The sequence below is a fragment of the Nycticebus coucang genome, chromosome 16 (assembly GCF_027406575.1).
Source record: "Nycticebus coucang isolate mNycCou1 chromosome 16, mNycCou1.pri, whole genome shotgun sequence".
In the NCBI taxonomy this organism is placed as follows: Eukaryota; Metazoa; Chordata; class Mammalia; order Primates; family Lorisidae; genus Nycticebus; species Nycticebus coucang.
The window spans coordinates 78,873,797-78,897,040 of record NC_069795.1 but is presented as its reverse complement, the minus strand read 5'-3'; the positions used below and the strand labels follow the sequence as shown (position 1 = coordinate 78,897,040).

The 23,244-nt window shown below is 49.0% G+C and overlaps 1 protein-coding gene across 8 annotated transcripts in view; it reads right to left on the bottom strand.

The window, feature by feature from the left end:
• Positions 1–15,926, bottom strand: part of TMEM44 (transmembrane protein 44) — a 31,686-nt gene extending 15,760 nt beyond the window's left edge. The window contains exons 1-8 of one of the 8 annotated variants that reach the window (XM_053564654.1): positions 15,757–15,926; positions 12,817–12,943; positions 11,408–11,501; positions 10,214–10,380; positions 9,940–10,026; positions 8,147–8,317; positions 6,992–7,138; positions 3,608–3,712 (exon numbers count right to left, since the gene is read on the bottom strand). In XM_053564654.1, coding sequence (XP_053420629.1) covers positions 3,608–3,712; positions 6,992–7,138; positions 8,147–8,317; positions 9,940–10,026; positions 10,214–10,380; positions 11,408–11,501; positions 12,817–12,943; positions 15,757–15,857 — 999 coding nt within the window. In that variant the 5' untranslated portion in view covers positions 15,858–15,926. Of the gene's footprint in view, positions 1–3,607; positions 3,713–6,991; positions 7,139–8,146; positions 8,318–9,939; positions 10,027–10,213; positions 10,381–11,407; positions 11,502–12,816; positions 15,621–15,756 lie in introns of those variants that run through there. The other 7 variants (XM_053564656.1, XM_053564658.1, XM_053564653.1 and 4 more) reach the window with 7 other exon arrangements.
• Positions 15,927–23,244: the final 7,318 nt, after the last annotated feature.

The window sequence follows — 23,244 nt, the reverse complement described above, 5'->3', positions numbered from 1 at the left end:
CACAGCCTTGTCCACTGGACATCATTAACTGAGCAGGTACAAAATGGCAGCAAAGCACATTCTCTCAGAATCAGCAGGTTCAGTTTGAAACCTCTTTCAGTGATTCTCTAACTAAGGGATCTTGGAAAATTACTTAACCTCTCTTTACCTCAATTTAAAATAATATTAATTGTTAATAAAATAATAATAATAGTATCTATTTCACAGGGTAGATAACAGCAATTTTTAATAATAATGATAATCGCCCATTTCTCAAGTGCTTAATTGTCTCAGTCATCATGCCAAGTAGGAGGCTGTGCAGCACAGAGGTCAATGGCGCAAACTCAGGCAGAGACAGGTCTGAATCCTGGTTTTACCACTGATGAACTGTGTGACCTCCCTGCCTCCCAGTTTCCCTATCTGTAGAATGGGAATAATACCTCTGGGGTTGGCTGTGAGGATGAAAGCTAATATATGTAAAACACTTAGACTAGTCTTCTAGCCCATGACAAGCATCAGGAAGGAGCCAGTATTTAGCCCTCAGTATATAGGCTACATGGAATGAACAGCGTCCATAGAAGGGAGGGAGTTGCTTTCTGCCCAATCTGGACAGTGGTGCTTGGGCTCCCTCTCACCCCCTGGTGGACACAAAAGGAAGAGGCCGGGTGGAGGCTGAAAACAACAACAAAACTAGCCAGTGGGCTCCAGGGGAAGAAGGAACATGCTCTTGTTTTATCTGTCCCCAGCAAGAATCCACTCAAGAATCCACTGCAACAGTTACAGTAAATACAAATTTTGACTGAAGTTCCATAATTTAAAACTTTCTAAAAATTAGCCAGGCATTGTGTTAGGAACCTGTAGTCCCAGCTACTTGGGAGGCTGAGGCAAGTGGATTCGCTTGAGCCCAAGAATTTGAGGTTGTGTGAGCTATGAAGATGCCATGGCACTCTATTCAGAGCGACAGAGTGAGACTTGGTCTCAAAAAATAAGAAGAAGAAGAAGAAGAAGAAAAGGAAATGAAATAAAAATATAAAATATACTTTCTAGTGCAGCTTGATGCTGTCAGAGTTTCCTATTTTTCCACCAGCCTAATGGAGGCTGTCATGGACTCCTAATTGTAAACATGCTCTGAATCTCTCTGAACTTCATTACATCACACACAGAGTTACCTGCACCCAATATCCAAGGAACAACAACAGCAAGAGCAAAACTATCCCAGAGCACCAGTGTGTCCCCTGTGCAGCTGTGCAGGGCGCCACCACTGGACCATGTTTCAAAGCACCTGTTTACTGAGAGCCCAGGACAGCGTTGCGCTAGAGTCAACAAGACGGGAGACAAAGCTTATATCTCAGCAGGAATAAAAAAAGCCTAAGATAAATGCTTTACAGAGGATTTAAATAGGTAATAAAATAGAGGAATAGGACAGAGGGGTGGAGGCTACTTGGCACTGGTGGCTGGGGAAGGGCTTCAGAGAAGGTGAGGTTTTTGTTGAAGTCTGAATGATAAGAAAAAGGCAGGTGTGTGAAAATTAGGAGGAGGAGCATTCTGGGCACAGGAATGGAGAGAAACCTCATGCAGCCAGGGAGGGATGGCCATGTGTGGAGGACAGGCAGGAGGACGTTCAGGTGAGGAGAACAGGAGGGAGGATGACAGGGGAGGAGGATAGGCGGGAGGATGGACAGGAGGGATGGAGAGGGGGCCCAGCCAGAGAGGAGCAGCCCTGGACTTGCAGAGTCTTGGAAGTCCTCTGTAAGCAGTTAGGATTCTATTCTGCCTGAAATGGAAAACAAAACGTGATTTACATTTGTGAAAGAGCTGCTGCTGGTAGCAGCTGAGAGGAAGCCCAGTTGGGAGGCTCCAGACCTCCTTTAAGGAAGCATTCACAGGACTCACAGATGGGCTGGATAGGCAGCGGGGTGTAGTGAGGGAAAGAGAGGAATTTTTGGCTCGTACCACTGTATGGACAAGCGGTGGGTCTGGGCATGGAAATCCAGAATTCTGTGTTGGACACGGCAAGTGTGAGACACCATATGGTGACGCTGACTACGCAGCTGGGCAGCCAAGACTGGAACTGCAGGGAGAGAAAGATGGGGACCCAAACCAGGGAGCAGCGAGAGCTAGCATTCAGCGCTAGGGGGACCGCGAGAGGACAGCAGAAGAAGGGGGCCCTCCTAGGACTTGGGGCACTCGCTTACTGGGAAGAGCCAGAAAAGGCTGTCAGGGAAGAACCACCCGTGAGGGTGGCAGGAAAGCCCAGGACAGTGAGGGTCGGGGCTGCAGAAGTCAGAGACAGTGGCCGCATGAGTCGAGTCTCAATTAGAACAGAAATGACTAGATTTAGCAACTTGGAAGTTACTGTTGACCTTGACAAGAACGGTCTTAGCCAGTGGTTCTCAACCTATGGGTCGCGACCCCTTTGGGGGTCAAAAGACCCTTTCACAGGGGTGGCCTAAATATATCCTGCATATCAGATACTTACATTACAATTAATAGCAGTAGCAAAATTATAGTTATGAAGTAGCTATGAAAATAATTTTATGGTTGGGGGTCACCACAACATGAGGAACTGTATTAAAGGGTCGCGACAGTAGGAAGGTTGAGAGCCACTGGTCTTAGCGGAATTGTAGGATGATAGGGTACACTTCTTGTCACCTCTTTCCCAATTTTCTTTCTCCTGAGAACCCTGTGTGTAAGCCAGACCCCCAGGAGGCACCAGAGCCCTTCCTCCCTCACCCACACTCTCCCCACCTCCAAGGCTCACTCCCAACTCCCTCAGCTCCATCTCTGCTTAGCCGTTTGCTCTAGCCTCTGTTCAGGTCATACTGCCACTTTCCTGACTGCCCTGTTGTATCCTCCTCTCCCCTAGGCCACCGGCAACAGTGTCTCAGTGGCAGCTCTGAAATGCACATCTGACCCTGACCTTGAGTCTTGGACACTCAAGCCTGCCCCTGCCCTATAACAGGCTCCAGGGTATGATGATCTGAGCCCTGCCTCCCCTTAGTACCTCCTCAGGGTACCAGCACAGGCCACTCCAAAATATGCCTCTTTGGCATATGGATTATTTTGAAAACCAGCAGAAACAGAAGCTCTTTACCTCCCATAATTGCTGAAAAATCAAGTACAGAGGAGATTTACACTTACACAAATGTCTTTAAGAGGAAGAGAGCTGCAAGAACTTAAGTCTCTTGTCACTTGAGAGACTCTGAATAACCAGACAGCTCTTACTGAACTCTGCTCCCCTCCCCAGCACTATCCTCCCAACCCTGGAAGCCCCAAGCCCCTTTTCCTTTATTTGGTTTAAGACTGTAGATTAGCCTCAATCACCTGGCCACCTTGTCCAGTTACACTTTTGTGAATTTCCCTAAACAAGTAGTTAAAGCTATTTCTTTTTGTCTCTCATGTTAATACTTTACCAGTTTGATTCACAGGCGCCGGGCACTGAACTTAAGAGGGGAGCAGGAAAGATATTCCCTCTCCTTTCACTTCCCCCCACCTGGCCTTCCACCACACCCTTGTAGAGCGCCTTACTGTACCTGCTTCCCTGCCTTGTTCTGCCCACCCCACAGCTAAAGTAGCACCTCCTTCAGGAAGCCTTCCATGACTGCTTCCCACCCTCTTGGCCACTCACCTGCTGCACGGGCTCAATGGTCAGCTCCATGTAGCGACTGATTGCTGCCATTGTCTTCAGCGACTTGCGGTGCGACATTGTGGTGAGAGGCACCCACTCTGAATTCTTTCAAGTGGAGACAGAAAGGGGAATTCTTAAAGTTAGGAGGCACTTTCTAAAAATAACTTAACATTTTATTCAAAAGAACCTCCAGGATATTTTGTCTGGGGTGTTTGTTTGTTTGGCTTTTTTAACACCACATCTCACTTTCTGCTTCCTCTAAAATGTGTCTGCCTGAGGTCACAGGTTACCAAACTTTGCAGCATAGAAGAATCAACTGATGATCTTAAAAAACAAAACAACTTATGGGGCAGTGCCTGTGGCTCAAGGAGTAGAGCACCGTCCCCATATACTGGAGGTGGCGGTTCAAACCCAGCCTCAGCTAAAAAGCTGCAGAAAAACAAAAAAAACAAAAACAAAAAAACCCTAATGTTTAGTTCCCCCTCCCAGACATTTAATTGGTATGGGACATGACCTGAGCATTGGATAGTTTAAAAACTCCCCAGATGGGATGGCGCCCATAGCCTGGTGGGTAGGGCACCAGCCACAGATACTGAGGCTGGCGGGCTTGAACTAGGCCCGGGCCAGCTAAAACTATAATGACAACAACAACAACAACTAGCCGGGCACCTGTAGTCTAGCTACTTGGGAGGCTGAGGCAAGAGAATTGCTTAAGCCCAAGAGTTGGAGGTTGCTGTGAGCTGTGACGGCACAGCACTCTACCCAGGGTGACAGCTTGAGGCTCTGTCTCAAAAAAAAATAAATAAATAAAAATAAAATAAAAAATAAATAAATAAAAATAAAACTCCCCCGATAATTCTAATCTTGTTAACGTCTTTTACCGGTTTGATTCACAGGCCCCAGCCACTGAAGCTAAGAGGGTAGTGGGGAGAGATTTCACTCCCCTTCACGTCTTCCTTTTGACCCTGCACTGTGGCCCTGGAGAGCTCCTTACTGTTACCCGCTTCCCTGCCTTGTCCTGTCCATCCCTCACCTAAAAGAGCACCTCCTCCAGGAAGCCCTCCGCGACTGCTTCCCATCCTCTCGGACACCCAACAAAGCTTAGGAACCACTGCAGTAGGTGCCAAATAAATGCTTTTGTAAAGCATTAGTTCTCAACTTTAATATGCAACAGAAGTACTCGGTGGGCTTGATAAATACAGATTGCTGGACCACATCCTCAGTTTCAGATTTGGGAGGTCTGGGTGGAGGCCTAGAATTTGTATTCCTAAGTTTCCCAGGTGATGCTGGTCTAGGCCTACTTTGAGAACCATGAGTGTAAAGGGTCATGGAAGATGCTCTACAGCAGTGGTTCTCAACCTTCCTAATGCTGTGGCCCTTTAATACAGTTCCTGTGGCTGAGAACCACTGGTTCCAGTTCCCACAGGTTGAGAACCACTGCTCTAAAGGCTTCTACTTCTCTCTTCAGAATACTAAGACACACAGAACTCTCTCAATATTTTAGCTTTTTGGCTATAACTACATAACAGATGCTAGAATAAAATGAAAATAATTTCCCGCTAGGGCTTTCATGGGAACTTGGATAAGAAGCGTTTATCTTTGTCATATATGCCACTTTCTTCTATTTCATTAACTCAGATTGCATTGTTAAGCCTTTTGGAGGACATCTGGAGTAGTTCTCTTTTTTATTCTAAACGCACCCTCCCCCTTCCTATCCTGGCCACAGGGCAATTCACTCACGGCTTCATTCCTACCCCTCCAGGAGGAACTTGAGGTAGTGAAGAGCCCAGGTAACAGGTGAGAATATTTTCCTTAAAATAATTACCTTAAAAAACTATCTTACATTCTGGTCCTAACAAGCTTTCTTGTATTATGAGCTATTTTCTCAAATATTTGGAACCAAGAACTTTTATGAAAACAAATGGCCTCAATTACAGTAAGTTCTGTCTACTTATAGATGTCACCTTTTAAGTCAGTAAAAGACAAACACATTTGCCCTACACGTACAAACTCTTACTGATGGTATGACATTTTTGTACATGTTGATTGTTACCGTAAACACTTTTAAAGATCAGCTTTTTAGCAATATCAACTAAAAAAAAAAAAAAAGAGCAATAGAGGAACTAGTTACATTGTAGTGACCACAAAAAGCAAATGGGACCTTGTAGTTTGAAATGAATTTCTAGAGACAACATCATAGGCAGATTCCCAAAGCCTGTAACAAACAGCTTAGCATGATGATAGGCTCTGGGACACTGTGCTAAGTGGTGGGGATCCTTTGGATGTCAAAGATGTGCATGAGGCTTGGCGCCTGTAGCTCAGCTGCTAGGGCGCCAGCCACATACACCAGAGCTGGCGGGTTGGAATCCAGCCAGGGCCGGCCAAACAACCACCACCACAACCAACAAATATGGCAGGCGCCTGTAGTCCTAGTTACTTGGGAGGCTGAGGCAAGAGAATCGCTTAAGCCCAAGAGTTTGAGGTTGCTGTGAGCTGATGTCGTCACGGCGCACTATCCAGAGTGACAGTTTAAGACTCTTGTCTCAAAAAAAAAAAGATGTGTGTGAAAGTGAGAACACATTTTTGAATGAAATGTGAGTGGCAATTGCATTATTTTAAAATTAATATATTAAAGTATGAAGTACGTGATTTATGTATCTCATTAAATTACTCAATAGCATGGGCAACTGACTGTTTCGTCTACATTGCTAAAAGTTGATTGTTACTGATTAAGTTCATTAAGTGATCAAAAACACTAAAAAAAATTAAGTGGGGGCAGCACCTGTGGCTCAAAGGAGTCGGGCACCAGCCCCATATGCAGGGGGTGGCGGGTTCAAACCCAGCCCCGGGAACAACTGCAAAAAAAAAAAAAAAGAAAAGAAAAAATTGTACATGGAAAAATGGAGGATCCCACTGCATTCAGAGTCACCTTAGCTTTGGACATGAACAGTGACTTTTTTTTGTTTTTGTTTTGTTTTTTGAGACAGAACCTTAAGTTGTCGCCCTCGGTAGAGTGCTGTGGCATCACAGCTCACAGCAACCTCCAACTCCTGGGCTCAAGCGATTCTCTTGCCTCAGCCTCCCAAGTAGCTGGGACTACAGGTGCCCACCACAACGCCTGGCTATTTTTTTGGTTGCAGCTATCATTGTTGTTTGGCCGGCCCAGGCTGGATTTGAACCTGCCAACTCAGGTGTATGTGGCTGGCGCCTAAGCCACTTGAACCACAGGCGCCAAGCCTGAACAGTGGCTTTTTTAAGTGACCATCTGGCCGAAGGCAGACAAACTTTCAGCATTCCCAAGCCCAGCCCTTGCTGAGGCTCGCTCCCCTGTCCACTCCGGGTCAGTACGCATGTCGGTGGGACCAGAGTTTTCCAGCCAGAGACCTTGTCCTTGTTCTGCACCTCCTGGTTTTCTTCCTCTTTCTCTGCACAGGTCAAAAGGGCTTGGGTGTCAGGGCTCTCTTTGGCTTCAGCGACAAATCCCAAGGCCCGTCTTATCTTGCTTTTCAACACACACGAAAGGAAAATGATCTGAGCAGGGGCAGCAGTTAAGGTGGACGGATGCAGAGCACTCCCAGCCGCCCGGTGCACCCTTAGCCTCCTCACCCACCCTGTGGCCAGTCAGCCCTCCCCAGTACTACCCTGCCTGGCTCTGCCCCAGTCAGAAGTGATGATCTGAGGACACAGCCAGGTCTGACTCTCTCTACATTCCTGCCTCACCAGGGCCCAGCACCCAACAACACCCTGACCTTAACAAGCGTTTGGTTTTGAAAAACATCTTTCTCGAAGGATTCGGCTTATAACGACAGTATACAGGCAGTGAGTTAGATAGTGTCTCTGAAAATTAATGTCTACCTGGAACCTCAGAGAGTGACCACGCTTGGAAGTAGGGTCTTTGCTGACGTAATTAGTTATTCACACACACCAAGCACCACACAGCAGCCACTGCTCACTGTCAGCGCCTCCAGTGAAGTCCTCCCTCCTGCCCACTGTGTGCACTTGAAGCTCACACAAGGTCACTTGGGTGTCAGCACATCAGGCAACACCTCCCGGGGACCAGGAAGATGCTCAGCAGTTACTGGCAAATGGCAGGGCTTGTCAGCTTTTGTCTCTGCCTCTCCTGCTCAGGCCCGCCACCACAGACAGCAGGGAGGGAATGACTCACCTGCCTGCCCAGCCTGCGAGAAAGGCAAGGGTTGAAGGGAAGAGGCTCCCAAGATGGCAGGCATCACCCAGGAGGAGACGCGGGCAGGGAGCTGAGCAGAGGCTGGAACGTGGGCCTTCTCCTCTCAGGGCCAGGGCCTTTCACACTCCCCCTTACTGTTTCAGAGAGTTTCTTCTTATGTAAAAAGGGAAAACACAAAACTGCAAATCATTACACTTGTGTCTGTCTGCCTCCAGTTTCCTTGACTGCTGGGAGAGATCCATGTAGCAAGAGGGAAGCGGGGGGCCGGGGAGGAGGTGACTGGAAGGGGTGGGGGGGAGACATAGGCCTCCCCTGGCTGCAGCAGGCGAACTCCCCAGTCCTGGGGTGGATACGGCAAGGTCCAGCGCAGCTCGGCCGAGGGAGGTCAGGAACCAGGGTATGGCCCGCAGCAGGTACTCGGGCCGCCGGTCATGGGCCACAATGGCCGAGGCGTAGAGGAGGCCAGCCAAGGCCGACAGAAGCCGGGTCCACAGGTGGATGGAGGAAAACGTCTTCCCCTGGCACTGGCAGAGAGAGGAGGGGCTGGGCAGTTAGGAACACCGGATCGTGAGACCCAGGGTCCTCAATAGTGTGGCAGTCTGGGGGCAAGCCCTCTGCCCATTGCCAGTCCCTGAGGGCTCTATTTCTGTTAAGCTTCTAGCTTCTGCTCAAGTTGCTTCTTTTGTCTGTTGAACTCCTACTCATACTTAAGAACCTTAACCCTGGGACACCTCCCCTTTTCCCTCCACCCTAAGGTGAACAAATAACTCCTTTTCTGAGCCTGTCACCCAGGCACATCCTCTAGCAGAGTGACCATGACTCAGCTGTTTACAGGGTGGCCATGTGGGGACACACGCAGGAGAACACTGTGTGAAGCCTGGAGTTGTGCTGCCACAAGCCAAGACACTGCCAGAGCTGGGAGAGAAACCTGGGACAGACAGTCCCCCAGTGCCGTCAGAGGGAGCATGGCCCTGGATCTTGGGGCTCTGGCCTTTAGTGCCACAATGTGAGAAATTTCTGCTGTTCAAAATTTGTAGTACTTTGTTATGGCAGCCCTGAGGAGCAATTACTGGGGGTCAAGGCACTGTAACAGACCCTTCAAAGGTCCTCATGTGACAGCTCAGGGCCTCTTCAGGGGGCTGCTGAGCCAGCCCAGAGCTCCCCATTCCCTTCTTCAATCTGCAGATGGGCACCTGCTGCTGAGGTGTGGGTCTGGGAGGTTTCTGGCAGCCTGGTACAGGCTGAAGCTTCACACAAACCACCACTGACCATTTGCCTTCCCCAAATCCTGTGCCCTAGGAACTGCTATGGAACCATGATGCTCTTGGGCAGGTGATTCTTTTTAGACTGAAAGATGGGCCTGTTACATTTCATGGTGTTAAGAGTGGCCACCATTCCTGTTGTTGTCAGTGAGACAAGAACAGCTGTCTGAGTTGTCTGCAGAGTTCCACGTGTCCACAGTGAGCTGCTGTCCCCAGAGCCATTGTGCAGGGTGCTTTTCCTATGTGCTCTCCTCTGCCCCCATCGAATCCCACTGTTATCTCTACACCAACATGACGCCTCCCCACCACTCTGCGGTCAGCAGTGCAAACAGCTTTCAGCCTCGCTTATTTGAATAGCAGCAGAGCCTTCTCTCTCTCTTCTAAAACCCCCAACATTTGTTTCTGTCTCAGAGCATTAAGAGACCCTGTTTCACATGTCTATGTTTTCCGTGGGATTGTGGATGCCCCAAAGGTGAGAATATATCTAAGCTCCCATCTGTATCCCCCACAGCACTGGCCAACACAGGGTTGCCTTTACTCTGGATACTTGGAAAATACCTGCCAACGAGACACTCGATCTGCCAGAATGGCAGGACCTGACTGTGTCCAGCGCTAAAACAAGACTCTCTAATGGTCTTGTTTATGCAGCCCCAGGCTCTGTCCTGAGAGCCTGCCTCTTACTGGTGACAGGAAATGGCCAAGAACTCAATGGGATTTCCCTGGAGGCTGTGGCAGTCCATAGGATGCCTGGGCCAGCTGTCCGCTCTCCACACATACCCCTTTCTCATTTTCACACACAGTGACACCACAGCTCTGCCCCACGACCTAGAGCTTCCAGGCTGCCTGCCCCATGACCCACAACCCCAGCCCTGCCCCAGCCTCACGATTCTGGAGAGTGGGGGGATCTGGGAAGCCCAGGAGCCCACGGCAGCGATGCTGCCCAGCAGGTAGCCAAGGAGTTCAGTATTTTCCTGTAAGAAGAGGTGATATGCTGTTAGCACTCTACAGAGACTGTCTCTTGTCCCAAGAAATAGCCGAATCTGAGGAGTCCTTTTCTGCTTTTAGAAGGTTTCTCCAGACAATGGAAATCGCTAAGTTTTGGCTCCCACCCCCAGGGCATTCACCACCCCACATCCTCCCCTGGTGGCTCAGCCTCACCTGTAGCAGGCTCGCCAGCAATCTCCTCTGTGCCCCCCGGACGGGCACTGAAGCCTTTGGGACAGTGGCCCAGAGAACCCAGCATGGGCCCAGGCTCAGTGGCAGGGCCAGGGCAAATACACTGGCCCTGAGCCGCTGCCTCCTCTTCCTGTCTCGGGCACCACGATCTGCAACAGACACAAAGACCCTATATGGCCCTTAGAATCCAGAACTCCTCCGATAGCTGCACGGGAAGACTGGTGTTGACTCCACCAATGCCAGAGCCAAGGTCATGCCACCTCTTTAAGAAGCCTTTTCTCCCAACCCCCCACGAATGGCACTGTTCTCCCTTCTAAGGCAGGGATGACATTATCTTTGTCATATGTATCTGTGCGCAGACAGCAGCACCTCTCCTAGACTAGAACTCCCAAAGACAGGAGATGCCCTAGTGGTTTCTATAATCTCCACAGAGCAGAAGTGCTCCCACTTCAGGAATGCGTCCGTGAATGACTGTGTTCATGCCGAGGCGCCTAAACTGAGCAGAACAAACAGCAGTAAGGAGCATCTTTGACAGATTCCTTCAGATATGAGATTGATACTCCTCTGAGCAATTCTGGTAAGAACATTTCTCCCTGAGGCAGCACTGAGCAGCTGAAGGCATGCTACCTTACCCACTGACACAAGCATTCCCTCTTTTTTCAACAAAGGTGCAAGCACACTCTTGTGCCTTCCTGGGAACTCCTAGTCTCATATACTCAGGCTACTCAGCCTGTCTCATTTACTTCCAGCCCCTGCTCTGCCTGTGATGCTCCATACCTAGTGTGGACATCCATTCCAGAAACTGTGGGGCTTCAGTTGGCCACCCTGCACTTGCACGCTGATATATCAGTGTTCATCCCCTAAAGCCATGCACTTGGCTTTCCCCCATGCTGTTCTGTTTGCCTGGAATGCTCCCAGCCAGTCCAATGCCCTGTGCCTGCCTGACACCTGCAGCCCCTTCCATCCCTTTGGTTGCAAATGGTATGCACACATCTCAGAACTAGCAGCTCTGATGATTGTTCACCACCTTCTCCCTCATCTGGCTGAGATCAGGGACCTTACTCATTAGTCTGCGCCTAGCTGGGGCCAGCTTGGAGCATGACAAGGAGTAAGGCACTCAGTGTATCGATGAACAAACAGATGAATGAAGACAGGAACAGACAGCCACACGCTCACCTGAACTGGACTTGACTTCGGGTCCACAGACTGGGAATAGAATGAATATAAAGTTCAGCAAGTCAATGGCGGCTAAGTAGGCACCAGTGAAAACCTGGGAGCAAACAGAAATAGTCTTGGTGCTCAAACACCTTTTTTTCGGCAACTACAGTGCCTGTCTTCCTGGGATCCCCTCTACCATGGGTTATAGTGATATAGTGTTTCCATATATATTAGTCCTATGATGCCTCCCACCAATCCTGAGAAAAGTCTATTATCATCTCTTTTGATTGAAGAGGTGACAGAGTGTTTAAATGACAGATCTCAAGTCATTGCATATGCCCATTAATAACAGTATATGAAATAGTGGGCTATTTGAGCTGGGGGGCCTTGTCAACTTCTATAACATAATGGGCACGCAAAATGAAAGGTAATTTGCTTCTGAGATGACACTGTTCAAAGCAGGGTCTAGAACACTCAGAATCTGTACCCTGACCACTAGGTGGTCCCGCTTCATTTCTACCTGGACGCCAGGAGCAGCCCCATGAGTGGCCCCTGACAGTGGGCCCAGTAGGTTCTCTTTGGGTTGTATGTTTTGGGAGAGGAGCCTTCTACACAGGTTTGTTTGAGGACTCAGACTTTTGGGAAATTTGAAACAACTCCTCACTCACCCCAAAGCCCAGATCATCCCCTGGGAAAGGACTCTTAGCCACCTGTGTATGAGCTGGAGCTGAACTCAGGACTCAGTGACAGTGATTCTTACTAAGCATTTACTAGGTGCCGAGTGCTGTTTTAAGTAATGGGGACATGTAGTAGATAAATCCATCAGTAGAGCTGATGGTCTGGTGGGGTTAGCATACAAGTAACGTAACAATAAACATAATAAGCAAAGTATGTGATGTCTTAGGGGTTAAGCTGATGAAAGAGGGAGGTCACCATTTTAAACAGGGGAGGCCTTACTGAGAAGGTAGCTTTTTTCATTTTTTTTGAGACAGAGCCTCAAGCTGTTGCCCTGGGTAGAGTGCTGTGGCATCACAGCTCACAGCAACCTCAAACTCCTGGGCTCAAGCGATTCTGTCTCTGCCTCCCAAGTACTGACACTACAGGCGCCTACCACAACACCCAGCTATTTTTTGGTTGCAGCCGTCATGGTTGTTCGGCGGGCCGGGCTGGATTTGAACCTGCCAGCTCAGGTATATATGGCTGGCGCCTTAGCCATTTGAGCCACAGGCGCCGAGCTGAGAAGGTGGCTTTTGAGCAAAGACCAGGAGTGAGCAGTGAGCCATCATGTGGACAATGGGAACAGGAGCATTCGAGGGCAGGAAGAGCTTCAAAGGCACAGACTCATGCTAAAGGAACGAGACAGAAGTCACCATGGCTGCAGCAGACAAAGGAGGCCTGTGCTGGGCTGAGCACTGTCCCCCACATACCTGGATGGTGAGCTGTCTGGCTAGAATAGCCCCGATGGTGTTGCACAGACTGGTCAGGAGGCAGCACGCAGCACACAGTGCCGACTGGCCCTGTCCAGACTTCTTTGCACATCTCAGATAGAGAAGCCTAGGGTGACAGGGGTGCAGACAGAACACAGGAGTCATGAGTTTGGGGATAGGCCCAAACAGGTGTCTGTAAAGGATAACTGTGACCTTGCCTCCTTATGGAGCACATCTTCCTCCCGTTATTTAGCAGGTGCTTTGCAACTTAGTTTACAGACAGAAGAGATCAAAAGACTGTGAGCCTCTGGTCTACAAGCCTGAGGCAGCAGCTAGACCTCAGGAGATGTGGAAACACCCTCCTCTGTAGGAAGAATTACCTTTCTCCTCCAAATCAGGCTGACGCCATCTAACAACCCACCTGTTCAGTACTGAAAAACTAGCTGTCAGGTTTTATTTTTTGAAATAGAAGCAGGAGAGTTAGAAACATAACCCACCACTGAAGTAAACTGCAGAGCAGGGTTAACTGCCTATCTTTAAAAGGCAACTTGTTTCTCTAAAATTAAGGTGAAATTTTTTTAGACTGTTCATGCAGTGGGGTGGCCTAGTGCCGAGTTTGTTCTTCATCCGCAGAGAGGCAAACTCCTGCGAGTAGGCACCTTGGGCTGCCTTGCCCCAGCACCACCGTAGCTTCTCTCCCTGTGGCCCTCCTCCATTCTGCAGCCACCCAGGAACATGACAGGTTAGAGATGACAAAGTACACTCTCTCTGCATGGACGGGTTCTTGGAAATGTTTTGTTTTAGATGTCTCCCTACTGCATTTATAAGGAGAAACTGAGGCACAACTCCAGGTCTGGTTTCATTTCCTTAAACCAGAGAGTGGTCCTCACTCCACACCCTCAGGATGGTTTGGATGGTTCTGAGCTTCAGAATAGAGAGACAGACATGGATGAGGATAGATTTGGGGCTCCTGCATACTTCCCAACCTGCAGCCAAGCCTGACGCTCACGATGGGAACATCTACCTTTAATCCGGGCCCTGGGCTCCTGAACATAATTCAAGACCAAAAAGCAGAGACTCTTAGAGATTCTCAAAGAGTTGGATCCAAAGTAGAAAAAATTTATTTCAACCCTCCTCCCATTTGAGAGAGGAAAAACTGAGGCCTGTGGAGATGAGGTAGCTTAACAGTGAGGCTTTGGCTTCACTGTGGAGGTTTGCTCTGAACCCTGTTGTTCTCAGCCACAACCCCAGATCTCAGGTCCAAGGACTTGGGCTGACCTTAACCCAGCCCACATGTCACTCAGAACCTCGTGGACCCTCACTGAAAGTGGGGGTAATAACAGTATCCATGTCATGGGGTTGTGGCAGGGACTGCACACAGTTAATGAATGCAACACTGAACCCACAGTAAATGTTCTGAGTGCCTCTTTATTGGTATTCCAGTCACCGGGTGGTGGGGCTGCAGAATTTATGCAGCACCATGGAAGCCTGAGGGGAATCTCCATTGAGCTAAAGTGAGTCAGTTTCAGCCTCCCCCCAGGACTGCTGGTCCTTTCTCTGGTGCCAGGGAATACTTGGGTGGCACCATACTTGGCCCTGCTTGTGGATTTCTGTGCCTAGGACAGGGCGGCTGAAGACCTGGAGACTTCACTCTTCTAACCATGGTGTCCACCTGGGCAAATCACTCCAGATGCTTGAAGATCAAGGCAAAGACTGTGGCCAGAATCAGATCATCATCACCCCTCTTCCAGTTAAGAGGATCTGGGGTAAATTGGGCAAAAGCATGGAGTGACTTGCCAAGGTCCCCAAGGGTTGATGGCAGAAGTGGAGCAATACAAATGATGTTTAATGAGCACTTACTAAGTGCTTACCGGTCCTGACTCTTTCACCTCATCCATACTTCCAGGTATCACCCCCATTCACATGAGGCAGAGACAGAGGCTTTAGGACTTGCCCAGCTCACACCACGGATCAATGGGGGAAGGGCTGACAACAACACAGGACTCGCGGTGTCCTGCCAGGGCCCCATCCACTGCACCACCCTGCCGTCTCCTGTTGGCTCACAGCCCAGCTTCCCCATGCATGGAATCCGGAAAGAAGTGTCCGACTTCAGTCTACAGAGAAATGTTAGATCTGATCCTGGAACGGGGTTGCTTCCTCCATCCCCCCGTTCTGCCCTTTCCTCTAGGTTTCCCAGCGGGAGTACCTGGGGCTCAGGGCCCACTTCCCCGCAGACCCACCCGCCACCCCCCTCGCGCCGCGGGTCTCGGGCCCCATTACAGCGCGTGGGCGGCGATCCAGCAGGAGGAGGCGCAGATCCACAGGCCAAAGGAGATGCAGACGCGGTGGCGGGCGAAGCAGCGGTTCAGGTAGTCCCAGTCCCAGAGCGCGGGCGCGGGGCTGGGCGCCTCTCCCATGGCGCGGTGCTGCTCCCGGCCGGGCGCCCAAGCCTCGCGTGTGGTCGGGGTCCCGGGCGCAGCCTCCCCCGCCGCGGGCTGCCCCGGGCGCTGCTGCCCCGCGCCCCCTTCTCTGGGCTCAGTTCCGCCGCAGCGGCCCCGGCGAAGCGCACCGGCCGCGGGCGCAGATGGGCGCGTCCCCCTCAGCGCTCCGGGGCGGGAAGCGGCGGCGAAAGCGCCAGGGAAAAGTTTCCGGGCCCGCGCGGCGCCCACCGTTCCCGCTATTGTCGGCGTTGGCGGGGCGCAGGCCGCCCCCCAGCGGCGGGAGCCGGGAGCGGCCTCGGCACAAAGGCGTCGGCCCCCGCCCCGGAGGCAGCTGCGGCGCCCGCTCCCCGCCGCCGCTGTGCCGGGCCCACCGCCCACCGCCCAAATCCCGCGATCAGCGTGGGGCGGGCCGCTGGGCTCTGGAGTCCCTGCCGGGTCACTAGAAAGCACACTGTCCCTTGGTTAATTCACCCCATTTCCCCAGCCAAACAATACGCACCGTTGCGCGGCTGAAACCCCTGGGAACGGGGGATCCCGAGGCGATCGCGACCCAGGGACAGTGCAGAGGGTTGGGTGGGAAGCCAGGAAAGAGACGGACATACGGGTGAACTAATACCCCTGTATCTGCCTCTCACTCTCCTTTCTGAAGTAGCCACCGGGTCCCCGAAGCCCGGGTGTCCGGTTATCATTGGACTCTGAACCCTCCCTTTCAGCCACGCTGCTGCGCAATTCAGGTAGGCAGGGCCGCTTTTCTTGAAAACAAACCATTGTTATTACTTTAAAATTCTTTGTGGATTTTAATAAGTTTGCTGAAAGCTTTTAGTAAATGATACATGACTGTCTTTGTTTTTTTTTTTTTTCATTTTTTTCACTTAAAAAAAAACCAGCTTCATGAAGACATCGTTTATATGCCGTAAATTTCACCCTTTTAAAGTGTACAATTAGGTGGTTTTTAGGGTATCCATAGAGTTGTGCAAACGACATCACTATCTAATTTTAGAACATTTTCATCACCACCACCGCCCCCCCCAACCCTATTCATTAGCAGTTTCTGTCCGTTCCCCTTCAACACTCCCAGCTGCACTTTTCTGTCTCTTTGGATTTCCCTATTTTGGAAATTCCATATAAATGGACTCATCCAGTATTGTAACCTTTTTGTAGCTGACTTCTCTCACTTAATGCAATATTTTTAAGGTTCATAGATGTTACATGTATTAGTACTTAATTACTTTTTATGACTGAATAATAATACATTGTATGGACATAGCATTTATTTTATTTATCTGTTATAAGTTGATGGACATTTGGGTTATTTTCAGTTTTTCACTATTATGAATAATGTTGCTATGAACATTTCTGTACAAGTTTTAGTGTGGACATAGGTTTCTATTTCTCTTGGGTATATACTTAAGAGTGGAATTTCTAGGTCGTATGGTAACTTTATTTTTAACCTGTTGAGGAACTGCCAAATTGTTTTCCAAAGTGGCTACACCATTCAATCATTTTTTTTTTGTTTGTTTGTTTTGCAGTTTTTGGCAGGGGCTGGGTTTGAACCCACCACAGGTGCCGCCCCGGCTCATTCATCTTTAAAAGTGTGACCACTCATAGGAGAATGAAATACTACATGTCAGGCATTGCTATGGTTTGAATGTTTGTCCCCTCAAATTCCATATGTTTGTCACTTCAAATTCCATATGTTTGTCCCCTGGAATTCCATTTGTTGAAACCTAATCACTAATTTAATGGTATTAGGAGGTAGGGCTGTTAGGAGGTGATTAGGTCATGAGGGCAGAGGCACATGGAAGGCAGTTGTCCATGAACTAGAAGGCAGGCCCTCAGCAGACACCAAATCTGCTGGCACCTTGATCTTGGACTTCCTAACTTCTAGAACTGTAAGAAACAAATTTATGTTGTTTATGAGCCACCCAGTTTAAGGTATTTTGTGATAGCAGCTCAAATGGAAGATAGGTGTTGTGCTAGGAGCTGGGGACACGTTGTTGAGAGAAACAGACCTGGTCCCTAACTTTGTGACAGTCCAGCAGGAGTGACAGGAAGCAAGCAACTGAACAAACAAAGGCAAAATTAAAATACATTATTTGCCAAAAGGGCCAAAATTAAAATAATAAAACCATTAAGAATGAAGTGATATAGGGCAGTGCCTGTTGCTCAGTGAGTAGGGCGCTGGCCCCGAGGGTGGTGGGTTCAAACCCAGCCCCAGCCAAACTGCAACAAAATATAGCCAGGCGTTGTGGTAGGTGCCTGTCGTCCCAGCTACTCAGGAGGCTGAGGCAAGAGAATTGCCTAAGCCCAAGAGCTGGAGGTTACTGTGAGCTGTGATGCCATGGCAGTCTACCGAGGGCGATAAAGTGAGACTCTGTCTCTACAAAAAAAAAAAAGAATGAAGTGATATAAAATGAGTACCAATAGGGAATGATTCAAGGGTTAAAATTAAAAGGAAAAAATGCATAACCCAAGTTTCTCATAGTCCATAAACCCCACAGTGAACCATCAACCACACACTGAAGGAATCCCAGTCTGACATCCCTGCCTTCTGTTTCCTTGGGGGTTCTGGGGTGGTCAAGGTGCTTATAAATGGTCATCTCTACTATTATCTCTGTCAGATACTGACCTAGGATTACTTAGATGCTGGCTCCTCTGATGAGGTTGTCTACCTACTGTTCCCAAAAGATAATCTATTCACTGGCTATCTTGCTAAAGTAGAGAAATGTCTTATGTCACCCTCTCACCAGGTCCCAGGGCAGGGCTACCTGTGCTTCAGTTTTGTAGAGACTTTAAGAGCTCCTCTTAACCTGGTTCGCTCTTTGTTACAGCTCCTCTCTCTCCCCAGGCCCAGCATAAGCCCTCAGATGCTGGGCCTAATTTACTGCTTCATTCCTCCCCACGCACCCTGGACCAGACACACCTCAGCAAGTTGTGCTTAGGCTCAGCGCCTGTAGCTCAAGCCGCTAAGGTGCCAGCCACATACACCAGAGCTGGCGGATTCGAATCCAGCCCAGGCCTGCCAAACAACAATGACAACTACAACCAAAAAATAGCTGGGTGTGTGTGCCAGGCTCCTGCAGTCGCAGCTACTTAGGAGTCTGAGGCAAGAAAATCACTTAAGCCCAGGAGTTGGAGGTTGCTGTGAGCTGTGATGCCACAGCATTCTACCCAGGGTGACAGCTTGAGGCTCTGTCTCAAAAACAAACAAACAAAAAAAAAGTTGTGCTTAGAACAGTAGTTCGTTCTTAACCTTCTCCGTGACCATTTTGAGAATCTCTCACTCTTGAAAAATACTAATGTCATGCACACCCACACACAATTTCCCATACAATTTAAGGAAATGTATGGACCTCCCTACCCCCCGAAATTCAACTATGGATTCAATGGAGGAATGGAGCACAGACTAAAAACCCCTAGTTTAAGGGTTTATGTCCTTTCCTGAGTGGCCCAGGCAGTGTGGTCCGTGGATTGTGGGTATCAGAATCACTCTGACGGCCTGTCAAAACAGCAGACGTAGCTCAGCACCCGTAGCTGGTTACTGGGCCAGCCACATACACTGAAGTTGGTGGGTTCGAACCTGGCCTGGGCCAGCTAAACAACAATGACAACTACAACAAAAAATGGCTAGGCACTGTGGCAGGCACCTGTAGTCCAGCTACTTGGGAGGCTGAGCCCAAGAGTTTGAGGATGCTGTGAGCTGTGATACCACAGCACTCTACCAGGGTGACATAGTGAGACTGTCTCAAAAACAAACAAACAAAAAACCAAAAACAGCAGATGTACTAAATCCAACTCTTCACAGGATGTCCTTGGAATCATCCTGGATTAGCTTCCTGTGGCTGCTGTAACAAGTTAGCACAAATTCGTGGCTTAAAATCATAGAAATTAATTCCCTTGCCGTTCTGGAGGCCAGAGGTTTGGAATCCATTTCATTGCACCAGAATCAGCATGTCAGCTGGCTCTGCTCCTTCTGGGGGTCGCAGGGGCATAACTTACTCGTTGTCTTGTCTCTTGCAGCTTCCGCTGGCTGCCAGCCCTTCTTCCCTTGACTGTGTCACCCTGTCACTCTCTGCCTCCTTGTCATATCACCCTCTCTTCTGTGTATGACATACCTCCCTCTGCATCTTTCATATAAGGACACTTGTGACAGCATTGAGACATTCAGAAAACCCAGGACAATCTCTGCATATTGAGATCCTTAACTGAATCACACCAGCAAAAACTCTCTTTTTCCATCATGTAAGGTAACATTTGCAGGTCCCAGGGATTACGACCTGATATCTTCAGGGGCTGTTATTCCTACTACACTGCATTTCCACAAGCTTCCTTAGATTTATGTAAGAAGTACTGGGTTAGCTCAGCGCCTGTAGCTCAGTGAGTCGGGCACCGGCCACATACACCGGGGGTGGCGGGTTCGAGCCTGGCCCAGGCCAGCTAAAACAACAATGACAACCACAATAAAAACAAAATAGCCAGGCATTGTGGTGGCTACTCCCAGCTACTTGGAAGGCTGGGCAAAAGAATCACTTAAGCCCCAGAGTTGGAGGTTGCTGTGAGCTGTGATGCCACAGCACTCTACTGAGGGTGACATGGTGAGACTCTATCTCAAAAAAAGACAAAAAAAGAAGCACTGGGTTATGGAGATGGCCCTCCATGGAGGAGCTACTCCTTGTCACTGGACAAGCTGGCTGTTAGGGAGACACAGTGGTAAGAGTGTGGGATTTGGCGCCTGCAAACCTTGGACTGGAATCCTCCCTCTTGCCTGTTGTAGCTGTGCCGTGACATGGGGCAAAGCACTGGCCCTCTCTGCATCTGTGTGTTCTTACCTATAAAATGAGGAAGTTCCAAGCATGGGGGGGACACATGGCTTAGTTTCTGGGTCTCTTCTGTTCCCCACCTACCATCTCTTGGGGAATCTCATCTGTTCCTAGGTTTAGCTGCTATCCCCATGCCTGAGCCTCGTGAATGTGTGGAGCTCCAGGTCACACCTCCCTCTGCCTCTGAAACTTTGGATTCACATATGCAGTCACCTGCTCAGTAGCTCTGCTGATGTGTCTAATTAAACATGCTGAAACTGAACTCTTGGCTGAGCATAATGGATCATGCCTGTAATCTCAACACTTTGGGAGGCAGAGTCAAAAGGATCACTTGAGGTCTGGAGTTCAAGACCAGCCCGGGCAACATAGTGAGAGCTTGTCTCTACAAAAAATATAAAAATCAGCCAGGTGTGGCGTCATGCACCTATACTACTAAGAAGCTGCTTGGAGACTGAGATGGGAAGATCACTTGAGCCAAGAGTTTGAGGTTACAGGGAGCTGCGATTGCACCACTGCACTCCAGGCTGGGCAACAGAGAGAGACTGTTTCAAAATCAATCGATCAATCCACACCCTTGGTTTTCCCTCTAGAGCTCCTCACCGCAGCTTCTTCACCAAGGCCACTCAGTGTCCTGTTCTGTGGGGCCCAAGCACCTGGGCCTGCTTTCCTCCTCCTCTGCTAGGACACTTCTTAGAATGATGAGTGTTGTCATCCCGCCAGGCTGTGAGCATTCTGCAGCCAGGGTTGTTCGGGGTTGCTTAGTTCATACCTGTATCCTCAGCCCCTAGCTCAGGGGCACATAATAAGGAAAATACTAATATTTGCTGGATAAGTACACTGATTTTTAAATAGGCCATAAAAACGTGATGCATATTATATAGGAGCATATTTAAAGTGCTTTATTGACACCTATCATTGTAAGTAGGTGTGTGTTAGGAAGTCTTTTGAGAAATAATGCATGAGTGGGTTTTGGAGAATGCTTTTGGCAAGGAGGCTGTGGCTGCAGCCCTGCAAGAGGCCATCTGGGAGGCAGGAGGAGGATACAGAGGTACTGCAGAATGGGCCGGAGGTCAGGCGAAAGAGACAGTTGGTGGCCAGGTAGTGAGAAAATCAGGACATATCTTGTAGGGAACATGTATGTTTTTAAATTTTTTCTCTCTTTTTTTTTTTTTTTTTGAGACAGAGTCTTACTTTGTCACCCTCAATAGAGTGCTGTGGCTTCTTAGCTCACAACAACCTCAAACTCTTGGGCTCAAGCGATTCTCTTGCCTCAGCCTCCCGAGTTGCTGGGACTACAGGCGCCCCTCACAATGCCTGGCTCTTTTAGAGATGAGGTCTCGCTCTGGCTCAGGCTGGTCTTAAACCTGTGAGCTCAGGCAATTCACCTGCCTTGGCCTTCCAGAGCGCTAGGATTATAGGTGTGAGCCACCACACCTAGCTCACGTCTTTTTTTTTTTTTTTTTCACTGTGTCACATGGTAAAGTGCTATGGCATCCTAGCTCACAGCAACCGCAAACTCTTGGGCTCAAGTGATCCTCTTGCCTCAGCCTCCCAAGTAGCTGGGACTGCAGGTGCCAGCCACAATATCTGGCTGATTTTTCTATTTTTAGTAGAGATGGGGTCTCTTGCTCAGGCTGGTCTTGAACTCCTGAGCTCCGGCGATCCACCTGCCTTGGCCTTCCAAAGTGCTAGGATTACAGGTATGAGCTACCTCACCAGGCCGAGAACACATAGCTTCTAACCAATTTCCTCCTTGTCAGTAGGACCCCTCCCAGGTTCTCCTGGCACCTTCTACAGGCCCTGCACTTGGCTGGCCCTCAGGAAGTGAATCAGTTCCTTTCCCAGCCTCCTCAGGGGTCCAGCAGCTGCCCAGAAACTAAAGATAATGGTTTTTCACCACGGTTCAGAGTTTGTCAAAACAAAAAATTAGCAAGAGAATCATAATACTTATTCTCCTTGGCAGAAGGCCATGTCACCGTTCATAGGCATTTCCTGCCAGCAGAGGCAGCACAACCTCGGGCATTGTCCTTCTGAAGAAGGCAGGGCTGCAGCAATCTGAGAAGCCCTGCAGGAGTGGCCGGCCAACGGTGGACATAGATCCCAGCTTGTGGAGGGAGACAGGCCAGCAGATCAACAGCTTTCTCTTCGGGAGGTCGTGTTGCTTCCTGCCAATGTTCTTGTAAAATGCATTATTTGGAGGAAGGGTTTGTGGCTAGGACTCAAAACCCTTTGATGTTTGTAACAGCAAAACAAGTCTATATCCATCTAGTTTACCTGCTATAGAGAAATATTGATAAATTCTAAGAGAAAAGTAATGGCATTTTCAAATCTTAATCCCATTGTGGGTGTGTAGGGTATCGTGGTTGAAGCAGGTGGCCGGACTGTTAGGATCCTGGGCTCCATTTAAAACTCTGTCATCAATTTACTGTGTTTACTTGGGAAGATTTCTGTCTTAGTCCCTTTTGTGTTGCTGTAACCGAGTACCTGTGGGTAATTTACAAAGAAAAGAGGTTTATACAACTTATCATTCTACGGGCTGATAGTTCAAGATTGGCCAGCTGCATCTGGCAGCTTCTGGGGATGGCCTTGTGCTGTGTTAAAACGTGGCAGAGAAGCGCCAGGGGAACCAGCCTGTGCAAAAAGTGAAACAAGCAGCCTGGCTTTGTAACAACCTGCTCTCAGGGTGATTCATCTGGTCCTGGGAGAGTGAGAACTTACTTCTGGGAGACTCATTAATCCCTTCCTGAGGTGGCTCCCTCATGCCCCAAATGCCTCTTAAAGGTCCCACTACTTCTCAACACCTTACACTGGGGACTAAGCCTCAGCATGAATTTTGGTGAGGATAAATCATATTCCGACCACAGCAGTCATCAACTTACTCTATGATCTTGTGAAGTTTTCTGTACTTTCCCCACTTCAAGTTCATCACTTTACCTGATGGCTGAAATCCACTTAACTTCATGATGCTTAGAAGGGCTAAAGGAACTGATGGATGTTGAGAGGAAAAAAAAAAAAAAGGACATGTTTTCCCTACAAGGTAAGTCTTGATTCTCTTAATACCTGGCCACCACTACCCACAACCTTGATATTCCATCAAGGAAAGCTCTAGATTTTTAATTTAATTTAATTTTTCCTGTCGTAGGTTTATTTGTACAAATAGCATAGGA